A 14,561-nucleotide genomic window follows, 5' to 3' on the forward strand; every position below is an offset into this window, starting at 1 on the left:
ATAAAGATCAGATTGATAAATAAAAAAAATAAAGGAGTCTCTTTAATTGTTCTCTTAGAAATCAATTATTTTAAAAATTACAGAAATTTTAGCTTATATATATATATTTGTATACTTAGAAAACTCATGTGCTCAATCTCAATATTACAGGGTAGCTAGGTTTGCTGTAGCGTTAACATCTTTTTTCCAGTATTAATAACCTTGATGTATAATCTATTTCCAAATAATTAAATTTGTAATTAATACTAATGATATATATTAAAATGATATAAATTTTTAAGTTAATCAAGTGTAATTCATAATTGATATTAAATCACCTAATGAGTTATTTTTATCTGTAATTCTTGGAAAGAGTTATGCTATTATTTCCTCCTCCATTCCAATTTCCTGACCTAATCAATCTAGATTTACAAACACCAGTGTAAATAACAAACACTCATAAGCCCATTTTTCTAATACTGCACTTTGTGCATTTGAAAATCACCTTTCTTCAGAAGAGAGAGTTAAGCTTATAAATATCTGGCTACTTAATCATGACATTGTCCTTATGGGGTGTCTGTATATCAGTGCCTCCCTCATTAGATTTTCAAGAAGATGTGAGTTGACAATGATATTTCTGTATATCAATAGGAAATTTAAGATATTTTTATATTTTCAAAATTTTATTTGGCTTTTTTATAGAGCCCTGGAATACTAGAATGAATACATATAATTAAGATATATAATTATTTTAATTATTTCTTTTAAAAGTAAGTTCAGATTGAAATGCTTTCAAATGATCAATGTGAATATTCTCTACAGGGTTTGGAGTAGGATGTGAAATAGTTATCTACTCTAAAATATTTTATATAAACTTAATAGATTAAGGTCGGTCTACCAAGTGACCAAGTAAATATACATCAACATATATCAAAGCAAAGTTTGACTTATTATATAACATGACTTCTTTTTCAGTGTTTTGGATAATGCCTGTAATATTTAGGCCACCAAAGGCTTAGGACAAGCGTGCTGGAACACATGCATATACACAGAAGTTGAGATCAAGAGGATTTTATGACTTAATATGTTATTATAAACCGAAAAAAAGAGCAATATATAATGGTGATATCCTTTATGGATCTTGACCATTTTGCCTTTAGCAATTTCCAAAAACAACATTTTATCTTTTTAATGTTAAAACAAATGTGTATGCAGATGTTCAGAGCATCCAGGTGGTTCTGAATTACAGAATCTGCTTTGACACATTAAAAAAGCTAAGAATAATTTCATGTAGTGTATTAATTTGATATTCTAATGTAATTGCCATGTAAGAAAATATATGAGCAATTCCTAAATCTCTTATATGTAACAGTATAATATAGTCAGGCAGAATATGTAGAGAAATGGTACTGACTGATTTGGAATCGACATTATAAAGGTTATGTATCTTTATTGTTTATTTTCAAGAAAGCTGCTTGAAAACACCAGCTTAAAAACTGATTCAGTCTATTTCAACAGAGCAAAGTTTCCTTAAATTGGCTTTCAAATTTCTCATGAGAGTTTGGAAATAATGTTTAATGATTAACAACATATATCTATATCTAAATAGTTTCAACATAAATCTATATATTTATCAATATATATCTATATGAAAAGAAAAATATTTATAATCATCAGGCTAACTATATGGTTGCAACCTAATTTCTCCTATTGAGAATAAAACACAGTTGGAGCAATCCATTGTTTCTTCCAGCCTTCTCCATGTACCCTCTTTAATTACAAGCCTCTAATAGTTCTTTTCCACTTGAGAAGTCCAATATAGAGGCCAACAGCCACATGTCCAAGGAAGGAAAAATTGCTTATATTTTTAAATGAATTTTTGACTTCACCATTGAGAAGTGACACATTTATTCTTTAGCTGGAATTTCACTGAAATCTAAACTTACTAGATTTTGCTTTGTAAGTACTAAAATAGACAAGGAAAGAAAAGAAAAAGGGAAAAACCTTTCATTTCTTCTGAATATTAGATGAACTAACTTGTGGTTGTTTTTCCGTCAGAAAGAAAACAGGGTGTATGCACAGCAGGTACTGGAATAGGATTTGCAAGTCAAAGGATTTCGCTTAGGTAGGAAATTCCCTATGTTCCCTCCACCATGCCCAAAACATTACTTCTCCAATTATCTTTGCCATCAGACTATTTTGACCATTCAATCCGACTTTTTTTCACTTAGGAAAAAAATCATCAAAAAAAGTACACTGAGCTCAAAGTCAGTAAGAAAGTCTGCTCATACTACTTGTCAGAAAAGATATTAAATTTGGCCGGCAATGTTTATCTGGAAGTGAGTGGCACAGACACTAACAAAATAATTATAAATGTTTTGAATACCACATGGGGCCAGCCAGCCATGTGACAATTATATTTCGTGGGGAACATCTAAATCTCATTTTATTTTTCAACAAAAATTTAGGAAATTTTTGCTTTACCCACACAGAGAGTGAGAATTGTGATGGAAATAAATATTCTGAAAAAAGTTGATAGATACATGCCTGAAAATATCAACCCTTTCCTTCTTAGGGAAAAGTGTAAAGCAGCATCCACATAGCAATTTAGTGTGCTCTAGACTCCTAGTTTGGGTCAAGTATGCATGGAACAAAATTTCTATAGGGCGAATCGTGCTGGGGCACTCACTGGTATCGTCATGAAGCAGTAAGATTGGGTGTCTAGTCTTCTTCTTCCGGAGAAGAAACTTCGATGCTACAAGAAATTGGATCTGGTCCCTAATGAGTCTCTTCTCTACCAACCTGTCTGCTTTCATTTTACTTTCCTGAAAAAAGAGGCCCTAATGTGGATGTGGCCAGGATGCAATGGCTGTAATACTTGTGTTCTCTAGCAAGAAAACCGTCCAATGTGGTCATAGAGGTGATATTTTGGATGAAACCAGATGGCAAGTTCAATTGAAGGTAACTTGTCACCAAGTTATATATTTATGAATACATAAATCCTAGCTAGCAAGAACCTAGGATAGCTAATGATTCAAGCTAAAGCTCAATCAGTCCTTGCCTTTGGACTACATATTGTTGGCACATTTAATTTTTAATAGAAATTAGAATAGGCTCACCTTTCCATCAGAAGCTGGCCTTTTCACGCCATTCCAAAAGGTTCTTTTCTGAGCTACTGAGAATACCAGAAAGGAGAATAGATGTTAACTAATTCCATAGATATAACCTACAACTATTTCCAAAGCCTGTTATAATACTATGATTTGGGAGGTAATGGAGTGGTGACTGTAGTAGGACTGAGTTCGGCATATCTCACAGATGGTAAGTGCTTACCAGTTTTTACACACAAAGTATATGAGCATGCTCGCACGTGCGCGCGCGCGCACACACACAAACACACACACACCTGGGCCTATGTCTACCTGCCCCAATTGACTGATCAATTCAGTCACTTCAGTTAATTAACTCATCAGGTGACCTGAATTTTCAATTTTGACCATCAAGTGGAAAAAACATTTGTCAGTTTGGTAGCTTCTTGTTGACAGTTGGCAACAGTGCCCCTACATGTCCTCCTTCCTCGGCGTGAACTATATCAATGCTAAGATTCCTATCCTAAGGAGATTTTGATGATGACTAGTAGAGGCAGCCCAAGCGTGAAAAAAGAAAATGTTTCTGTGTACTAGAAGCATTATTATCCTCTTAAGAACAAAGTAAGCTTCCTCTCCCATCTGTTTCTGGCACAAAGCATTATCAGGACCAAAATGATACTCCATCTGCACTTTCATTCGCAAATGCCTTGATGATGACAATGAGTTTATCAGAAGACAAATAAATAGTCAAAACTTTTTTAAGAGTAGGGTAAGGTTTTGCAAGAATAGTAAACTATTACTTTGTAGAGCTAAAGAATGAGCAATCCCCTCTCCCCATACACACTCAAAAAATCCCAGCTTAATATTTAAAAATCAAGGAGCATTGAATTTAACATGTACATTATAGGAAAAAATATCACATGATAATTTATTGAGTGAAAAAGGTGCCTTTTCATTCCATTCTACAATAGATTGTGCCAAGAGTCGTTTTGGAGGAAAGTGCAGCGTTTGGAAATTGTTCCTCATGCAGTCACTCAGGACATTTTATCTAAAAGTGCATGCACAGATTCAAACAATTACAAACTATTTCTGTTACAATTTCAAGCAATTTTCCACACACTATACTGTGAAAGCACTTCAGCTTTGAACAACTTGTCAAGGTTGACTACATGCACATATATATTAATTTTTTGAAAAGACAACAATTTAGAGTATGAAAATATATAAGCAGCATTCATGTAATACAGAATTCCTGAGAACAGTGTGTGCTATATAAATCTTTGAGAAATAATTTGTATATGAAAACCATGATATAAAACATTTCTCTCAACTAAAGTAGAGTGATCTAAAACTGACATACTCTGAAGGGCTGTCACTATTTTCCTGTTAACAGTGATGAAAGAATAGCCAGATTCTACTGCATTGTTTCACAGAAGGAAAAGTTCAGATTTTTTTTCATTGTTTCTCCAATTTTCCATCGGTTTCAAATAATATCAGAGAAGGCATTTTCTAAATCAATGTATTATAATTTTTTAATTAAAAATGTCTTTCTCTTTTTATATTTTTCTCTCTAGGCAATCAATATGATTTTTAAACTTTCATAGTATTTATATAAAAATAACTCAGAAAGAGAACTCTCAAAGGTACAGTTATCATCATTCTTTGCTCTATCATTAAGACAAATGTCTTTGTCTCGTGTCCCAAATGTGGAAAAGACACAAATGTCAGGTTCATCAGGTAGAGAGAGTATTTATTCTCAGGCATATGTATACATTTGACTAACGAAAAAGAAAATTAGATGCTACGAAAAATGAAGGCGTTTAAAACTCCTTTGTTGACTCAGTGGAATTAAATGCCATAACTAACCAGGTGGCAAAAAGAGAACCTTTCTGAAATCCGACTGGAAGAGTCACATGTGGCAAGAGTATGTGAGGAATGTTTAGAGTCTGGTGTCCTCTTTGCTCAGAATCAGAAGACAAGTAGGGAAGTGATAAAAACAAACAATTATAATTATCAGTTTTTCCCTAGAAAGAGAGAAAAGTAAAAAGACAAAAACAAAAACAAAACAAAACAAAAATTCTTCAGTGTTAGAATTATAAAAATAGTTTTCCCAGTAAGAGAAATTATAATTTTCTTGCTAGAGAAACCCTAGCATTATAGAAAGTGCTTTAGTTCCACTGTGTTCAATCTGGTCCTTATAGATTTTGGAAAAAAATTGTGCTTTGTTCAATAGAACAAAATTAATTGGACAAATAATAATAATAATAATAACCACATATATGTATGAATGTGTGAGTATGTGTTATTCCTCACCCCATTCCCAGTAGAGGAAAACTGAGATTACTTCTGATTGTTTTACAATGAAAAGTGTCTTGATTCCTACCTTACACTTCCTTAATTCAACTCTTCTCTTTCTTCCCATCCTGCCCCCAGAGCTTATGCCTTCACCAGACTTTCTGTAGTTGAATGTCCCATCCATCCCACCTCTTCCATCTGTGAATAGTCACACTCACAGATACTGAGTTGACACTGAAATAGCAACTCCACAATAAAGCAAAGTGATATCTTTCACAATTGATTTGCCTTTGTTTCTAGAGAGTTTTCAAATATAAATCAAATCAATCTATCAAAGACGTAATAACAGAAAACTCCCTTCAGTGGTGAAAAGAAAGTAAAACTCAAAAATATGTATGCTGTTTGTACAAAAAACATAAATTTCTATTCATGCATTGCTTTCATTAGCAAGAGTGCACATTGTTGGAAAAGCGTGAGTTGCAAAGCATCTGGCTTCTGTTTTCCTGAATAAAACAAGTCACATTGGCTTACTGTGTAACTGGTCTTGGAGCTGCATAAACTATAACTTGCATTACATATAGTCAAGGTGTAGAGGTCTAAGAAAAACCAACATATTTACAGCATTTCAAATTATTCTGTGAGCATTGATGGAATAAAACAGTAAGGAAAAAATTTAATGTACTATAAAACTGCCTTCCACAGTAACATATGAATTAGTAGTGTTCTAAATAATATGAGAATAAACACCTATATTTTATTTTATAAGTATGTGGCTCTATCGGTATTTCGTAAAAAAAAAAAAAAAAATCCAGTGCAACTGGTTCTGCCAGTGATACAACAGATTTGAATGTAGCCAATGCAATATAATGTTATTTCAATGAATGGTATTCTTTCTGGAATCTCAGATTTTTGGTTGACTAAAGGTGATGTGCAACTCTTCAACTGCATAGTCAATGTAGAGCAGCATAAATTCACTGTGGCACAGATCCATAATCTCAGCAAGAAACCATGGAAACTCCTAATAAACCTGTAAGCTGAAGGGACATGGATTTCTGGCAGCAAAGGCAATAATTGATTTAAGTCATTTCTTATAAGTATCTCGACTCAACTCAAGGTTCCAGAGTCAGATTACTATGTGATTACATGCCTGGCTTGTGAACATTTACATGGAAATCTGTCTCTAGAAGCCTCACCATCACCCTTCCTATTACACTACAGTAGATGGAAGATGAAGGTCTCCAAACACACGACTCCCTGAGGCTGGTTCTAAGAATTAGATCCTGGCTTCCTGCAATGGCAACATAACCATTTTTTAAGGTCATGAGTCATCTTTTATTTTCTCCCCACCGACACCCAGAAGCCTGGGTGTTCCAAATCCCAGAGATGGCTGTGATACATTTCCAAGTAGAATATTATACATATGGTATGCCAGGCATGCTTTCCTCCTAGATTTCACCTAGACTTTGAAGTTGCTGTCGTTCCCACTAATAGCATTGCCCCTACTGGGCAACAGGTACCAACTAAGGCCATTCATGGTGAACAGGATGACCACTTTTTCTCCGCTGTTGTTGCAAATGCTCTAGTTCAGCCTCATACATCATTTCTTGGACTAAGTACTTCTCCCGTCGTATTCGGTCATATAGGTTCTTTGGTACATCTGGAATCAGGTATGCGATGAATGACTTGATCCCAAAAACAAGGTGCTGCAAATTTAAGAAGGAAAAGTGGACTTTTCAAAAATTCTGAAATGCTAATTGTAAAACAACAATCATAAACAATGTTGCACTTGCCTCACAATCATCAGAACTTGGTAAGTATCATCTGGAATATTAATATTTTCAAAAATTATATTGGAATACTACTATTGCCTTAAATCTCGTAAGTATTAAGAGAAAACAAAGAATTGTTTTCTCTTTCACAGCCACATGTTGAAATCACCTTATAAATACTGAATGAATCAAATTCACATCTATAAAATCCTTATATATTATGCAAAAACTATTATGATATAATAGTTTTATGATATAAAACTATTATTATGATATAAAACTATAAAACTATTATGATATAAAACTATTATGATATAATTGTTATACATGGATGAGAAAGACTACATCCGTTGAAATCCCATGTCTGATAGATGGTAATACACAGTCTACAACCACATAGAATATAGTGAGATTAGACTCAACCTCTAGTACATACATTTTTCAGAACATCTACCCTGCTAAGTTCTATATTATTATAACTGCTTTAAAAATGTTATGTCTATTACATAATTCTTCTATAATAAAAATATTTTAAAAAATAGACTGACAAAAGTGTTATATATATAAAAAAGTAGGAGCAAAAATCAAAATATAATATGCCTGTGGTTAAAAGTACAGATGCTGAATGAGAATGCCTATGTCTGAACCCTACTCTGTCACTCATTAGCTGAGTAACCTTATACAAATCACCTACATTCTCTGTGTCTCACCTTTAAAATAGTGATAATAATAGTATTCTTCAAGGTTAGTATGAGGATTAAATGAACAAATTATGTGAAAGGTTTAAAGGAGTACCTGACACAGTATAAGCACTACTTAAATATTACCTCCTATTATTATAAAAGTATCCTTTTTCATGAAGAAGGACTGATCTTTCAGTTTCTCAGAAAATTAAAAAAATCTGATACTTGATAGAGTTAGGCAGATCTATGGAAAAAAAAAAACCATTTACCTCAAAGAATTTGTGACAATAGTCTCTCTACATGGAAAAGAAGAATTCAAGACACTTTTTAAACTGAGCTTGCTGTATGTATCCTAGGGAACTGCATTACACAATGAATCATAGTAAAACAGGTCATATTTTCCCATAGAAAAGCAGATCAAGAGATTCTTTCCTGGCTATTTTTTCTCTCTGTAATTTTGGCCATAAGAAACAGATACATTCAAAGTTCTTCCATAGACCTTTGGGGACTTTAGAGAATAGATATTCAGTAAATTCCAGTGCCAAGTTCTTCACTATATCAACCTGGTTTGATGCTAAGCAAGGCAATAATTCTTAGCTTCTCCAAAATTTCTTCACGGGACTACAATTAAATATCATCGCATGGCCCTGATAATCAAAATCTATGTACTTTTTATAAAAGTGTTCCCAGGCAACTCTAATTACAGTTGATTGTTCAGAAAATAAGTTTCTCCATCCTGATAAATAGATATGGATTCTTTTAATAGATGATGAAAACTATCCTTTCCTTTTTAAATTTGGTTACTGCGATGCTCAATACTAATTCTCAGTTCAAATGCGAGTCGAGTAGCTTTCATCTTGGTTTTCTGGTAAAAAGACCCACTAACCTACCTTAACGCTATTCAGCTCTTGCTCTTCCTGGCACTGGTTATAGCAATTTCATTGTGTCTGGGATACACTCAAGTCCCTTTTTGGAAGTCAGTAAGGAACTGACTTCAAAGAGGCAACTACTGTATCAATTGGAAAAGCGCTTACCTACAGTAATTTTTGTCAGTTTTTGACTAACCTCAAACACGATAATGAAGGCCAATCGAGCAGCGAGGATATGCCAGTATTGTAAGGTGAACTCATAGGGTTTGGAACTCCAAGGAGGACCTCTGTAGTCTCGGTATCTAAAATACACACACACACACACACACACAAAATCGAAAAACAGACCAAAATATGGAGGTTCCAAGTGTTCTTGATTTGCTAAAATCCAAAATGACAGTTTAAATGTACTCATTAACATGTAGAGGGGAGAGATGGAACGGTGAAAGCAAGAAGAAAAGACATCTATAATTCATAAGTCAGTACCTGCAATAACCAGACTTTCCCATGCCAAGCTCACTCAGGTCAAAGAAGGACAGGCTATTGTTGACATATCCCTTTAAACAACTGGGAGGAAAGAAATGTATCATGTGATTCAGAGATTCATAAAATTCTAGTCCAATTTCTTCATTACGAATGACAAGATTTAATAAGTGCCATTATTCCTTTCATTCTTAACTCCTAGCATCTCAGTCTCTCTGATTGTATTTCCTAGCTCCCGTTACATCTGTAATTGTACATTTATGAGACAGATTCTCGTCTGCAACTTTCAGTTTCTACCTTATCCTTTCATTTGGCTTACATTTATTATTTGCTATGTACTAGGCATTGTAGTAATTACGTCCTATGGATTAAAACACTACAAATATATATTTTATAAATATGCATTTAATACTATTTGGTTAATTATAATTAAGCAGGCAATCAATAAACATGTTTATTTGTGATTTATTTATTAATTTATTCAAGACATATTTATTGAGAATCTCAATTTGTTAGAAAAATTCTTGATGCCTGGTATTCAACCATGAACAAAACAGGCAAAAATCCCTATCCTAGTGGTCAGGGTGGATTTTTACAATAACCTTAGGACATATATATTTTAATTTTCATCATATAGATTAAAGAACTAAGGTTTACAGAGACTAAATAACTTTTTCTAGGCCTTATAATTCTCAAAATTTGTGGTCTCAAGTAACTTTTACATTTTTAAACATTATTGGGGATATCAAAGAGCTTTTTTCATAGGGCTATATCTACTGGTATTTAACACATTAGAAATTAAAAGAGAAATTCAGAAAATATTTATCTAATAATTCATTTAAAATAACTATCAGATCTGTTTTAAATTTAAAAAATACACTTTAAAGAAAAATAGCTGTATTTTCCAAAAGAAAATTGTAGCGAGAACAATGACATTGTTTTGCATGTTTGCAAATCCCTTTGATGTCTATTTTAATAGAAGACAGGTAGATTCTCATATTTACTTCTGTGTTAAATCTGTTGCAATATATTGTTTTGGTTGAAGAGCAAGTAGAGAATCTGGTCTCACAAAGCTAAGTAGTTGGAAAAAGGACTATTTTAATAGCATTTCAGATAACTGTCAATATCTTTCTTTGATATTACACATAAAGTGCAAATGTGGTCATTTCTTAAAGTTTAGTTGTAATGTGGAATCTAAGTGTTATTAGTGAAGTTTTCATATGAATTTTATGTTAAAATCCATAAGTCTATCTTAAATTTTTAATTCATCTTTTGTTTAATTCATCTTTAACATCAAATATGGGTCATTTGGAAAATATTTGTTTGCCGAATTATTCAGATATTCCAAATGTTAATATATATTTCACAATAGACTATGAAAAGCCACAAATGTTAATACAACCATTGATTTTCATTAGAAAAAAATAATCTATAAGTTTTGGGAAACTTTCAAGCTCACAGTGGTAGATAAATGTTATTAAAAATTCTAATTTTCACTTTAAAGCTTGAAATATATTAATGGCAAAAATACCGTCAATTAGTTTCCTTAAAAGAACAAGTTAGTTTTGTGCATTTTAAGAAAAAGTGTCTGCTAAATACACAGCCTTCATAATTACACTTTGGCAATCATTCTGTGTTAAAAAAGTTTGTTGAGTTTGCAACTCTAACAATCCGCACAAGTACTTTATATACACTTTGCATATTGTCAAATAGAATGCTGAAAAGACACTTATTCAAGGATAAAGATTTGGTAAAATTAATAATTATTACTGCTTGATCAAGGACATTCTGTAATTTCTTACTGGTGCTTTTATAATGGTGATTATATAGCTGAGAAATACAATCATTTGCAGTACTTTTTCTTGCCACTGTCCTGAGTTATGCAAAGTGACCAGAAAATTTTATCCCCATTGCTTTTGTACTATCAGTGCAAATGTTAATATGGTGAAAAAAGGAAATTATGTCTTCATATTATTATTAAAATAGTACTGACCTCATGGACCCTGAAGGAGATCTGCAGACCACACATTGAAAACCAATGCCAGGATAAACGGTTGTCAGAACCTGATTCCAATACACATCTGTTTCATTCTAAAGCCTGAATTCTTAATTATAGAACTATACTAGCTTCACTCCATTCCCTGCTTACCTCATAATTTATGATTTCAACTTGCCAATACCCTCCTCTTCATTGCCATCTTATCCTTTTGTCATCTTGCTCTGAAAATTTCTAGTCTGAATGAATCTATTCCAATTTAGCTGCTAAGCATTAATAACAGGATCCTATGTACTTGTAGTTTCAACTTCACATAAGCCTTCTGCATCTCTAGTCACTCAACATGGAGATAGAGTCTGGTGCGATCTACCTGAAAGGCAGGCCCCGAAAGTAAAGGGATACCCAACCCATCTAATTTTCTTCTGCCACTAGGTGGCAGGAAAGACACCAGCAAATACTGCGGTTAAGAAAGAGGGCTGCCAAATGTGTCTACTTATTTTAAAGCTTTAAAATCTGCTCCTAGAGAATTCTGAATTAAGAGAAATGGGATTTTTTCAATATTAATACTAAAAGTACTTTATATTTTTATAGTGTTTTACAGTACATAAAATGTTAACTTCAGGCACTATTTCTTAATCATAGGCCCAGACTGACGAGGTGCCTTTGAGTAAAAGGCAAAGTTAGAACTTGAACTTAGGGGTGTTTGATTTCAATTTAAAATCTTTGGACATGACTCTAAAAATATGAAATAAAATCTCATGTTTTATTATCTCTTTTTGAAAAACTGAAACGTGTATTTTCAGACAAGCGTTTCAGTGTTCTGTGAAAACGTCAGTTCAACAGTAGAGCTAAGGGTTGACTTCATCCTAAACCAGGGCTCAGCCTGTTAGGGCACATGTCCTGCATCCAGATAAGACACATGCCCAAAACTACTCCTGAAGGAAGAAGGAGAAGCAGCTTCTCCTCTCACTGCTATCTCCTATCACGACTTCCTAAGGCTAATCGCCAGCTAGAACTCCAATTTCTCTCTGTTCCCCGAGTCCAGTATTCTCTTGCATTCTTCCTTAATTACTGCCTTCAGGAAGGAAAGAGCTGAAATACCCATAGCCCCTAAAGCAGTGGTTATAAACTGGGTGACTCTGTCTCCCAGGTGACATCTTGCAATGTCTGGAAACATTTTTGGTTGTCATGACTTGGGGAGTACGGAGGTTGCTATCAGTATCTACTGGATTGGGGCCAAGACGGCCTTTAAACATATTGTAATGCACAAGACAGCTAGTTGTAAATTCCTTTAGAAAAATCTTTAGTCATATTCTGACAGTTTCTTCATATTCTGTATTTTTTTTCACCAAGTTTGATGAACAGCGTGGACCTCAATTTCCCCATTTACATAGACAGAAGATTGCACTGGATGATTTCTACAGTTTCTTCCATTCTAAATTTGACTCTTAAATACATTATAACATTCTTTAATACTCTGATGGCAGTGATACACTTCCAAGTCAAAATATAGAGAGACTCTAAAATTATTTACTGGAAAACATCATTGCTCTTATAACCCCGCTTGATTTCATTCAATAAATACAGTATAAATGCAATGATCAGAAACATTGCCCTTAATGGTTACAGAACAAAACTTCCCAATAAGTTCTCATTTTAATTACAAACATAAAATATGTCAGGAAAATGTGTAAATTTCAACCTTACTTTTCACCATATTCAAAATGACTTGCACAGGGGCCATATTTGTATTCGTAGACAAAACGTGGGATGTAATCAGATGTAATAGCAATTACAAATGCATTGGTAATCACAGCCAATATACCAATTCCTTCAAGAATTCCATACCAGATACCTAATAGGAGAAAGATTAAAAATAGTGAATAATACAAAAAAATTAAAATCCTCTAACCAATCTTACATTGGAAAAAATGTTTTACTTATGTTGGAAGCATAGCCCTGTCCATTATTTAATTCGTTGGTATAGTATCTCACTACAGATAAAACAGCTATTGAATACTCTTCCACAAAGGGAAGGTAGACCTCTATCTAGAAAGATTTGAAAATTAAAATATCATTGGGAATGGTTCATGTCTATAATAATGAAACATGGCACAATTGCTTCAAAGCCTAAATAGAACTTGCTGAGGTAATAAAAACAACAAACAAAACTCTTCAAGTTCTCCATCGTTGGACCAAGTCTGAAATAATTGTATTCACCATAGGTTTTGCCTTTAAGTGACTTCTTAAATTAAAATTAAATTAAATTAAATTAAAAATACAAGAAAGTAAAACTAGTTTTGTGTCAAGATCTGAAAATCACTAACTGACATTTTCTACTTCTTAAGAGGCCAATCTGACATCATTGAGAAAGCTTTTGAAGTTGCATATAGTAACAATATACTATTGATTATAGACAAAATTATATTTCAAATAGTATTAACTTAGCTTTAAAAATACTGATATGTTATATATAAAGCAAAAAGTCCTGGAAAAAATATTCAAAGTGCTGGATAAAGGTGATTGGATAGCATGACAACTTCTCTGTTTGTCCTCCCCTATACACACTTTTTGTTTTTCAAAATCTTTATAGTGTGGCTACATTCAGTTGCAAATAAAAACATGAAAACAAAAATGATGTTAGCATTCCCTGGTTTGGGAGATAATAAGACCAAGATAGCAGAATTCATAAACAAAACCACTATCTGAATACATCAAAAGTTAACATATATTTTTATAAAAATAACAATATTCAGTCAAAAGAAAACAATATCCAGGGAGAAAATATGTCCTTCACAAAAAAAAAGGAAAAATAGTTATTATACCTAATATACAAAAATGAATTAAAATTTTAATAAAGCAAGAGAAAAATGGGCAAAGAATCCAAGAGAATTTGGTAAGAAAATGCAAATAACCAATAAATATATTAAAAAGTTTTCGATCACTAGTATTCAGAAAAGTGTCCTTAAGGAAAACATTTTTTTTTTTTTTAAATCCACCAGATTGTTGAAGATTGAAAGTCTTATATCATCCAGTGCTATTTAGGGGGTTAGGAAAACAGAAACTCTTACGTAGTTGTTTGAAGTATGACTTGTTACAACATTTGTGGCAATTAATCTGATATCTTTTAAAATTAAAATATGAATACATTTCTCCTACTTTTTGGGATCTATACTACAGACATATTGTACATACATATATATGGATATGTGATATGTAATGTATATATAATATCTATCTCTCTATATTTACTTCTATATCTATAGCTATATTTATGTTTATTCCTGTTTGTAATGGGAAAATTTAGTAAATTTAGTAAATGAAAATTTAGTAAATTTAGAAAATTTAGTAAATTTAGTAAATTTAGTAAGATTTATGATACATTCATATTATGATTA

The 14,561-nt window shown here is 32.7% G+C and overlaps 1 protein-coding gene across 1 annotated transcript in view; it reads right to left on the reverse strand.

Moving 5' to 3' along the window:
* Positions 1 to 6,866: 6,866 nt before the first annotated feature.
* The window catches only part of ANO3 (anoctamin 3), a 361,383-nt gene continuing 353,688 nt past the window's right edge, over positions 6,867 to 14,561 (reverse strand). Inside the window, 4 exon segments of the mRNA XM_023532087.1 lie at positions 6,867 to 7,066; positions 8,881 to 8,986; positions 9,171 to 9,251; positions 12,871 to 13,018. Of these exon segments, the coding sequence (XP_023387855.1) occupies positions 6,884 to 7,066; positions 8,881 to 8,986; positions 9,171 to 9,251; positions 12,871 to 13,018 (518 nt within the window). The 3' untranslated portion in view covers positions 6,867 to 6,883.

This window comes from Pteropus vampyrus, unplaced genomic scaffold, assembly GCF_000151845.1.
Source record: "Pteropus vampyrus isolate Shadow unplaced genomic scaffold, Pvam_2.0 Scaffold76, whole genome shotgun sequence".
In the NCBI taxonomy this organism is placed as follows: Eukaryota; Metazoa; Chordata; class Mammalia; order Chiroptera; family Pteropodidae; genus Pteropus; species Pteropus vampyrus.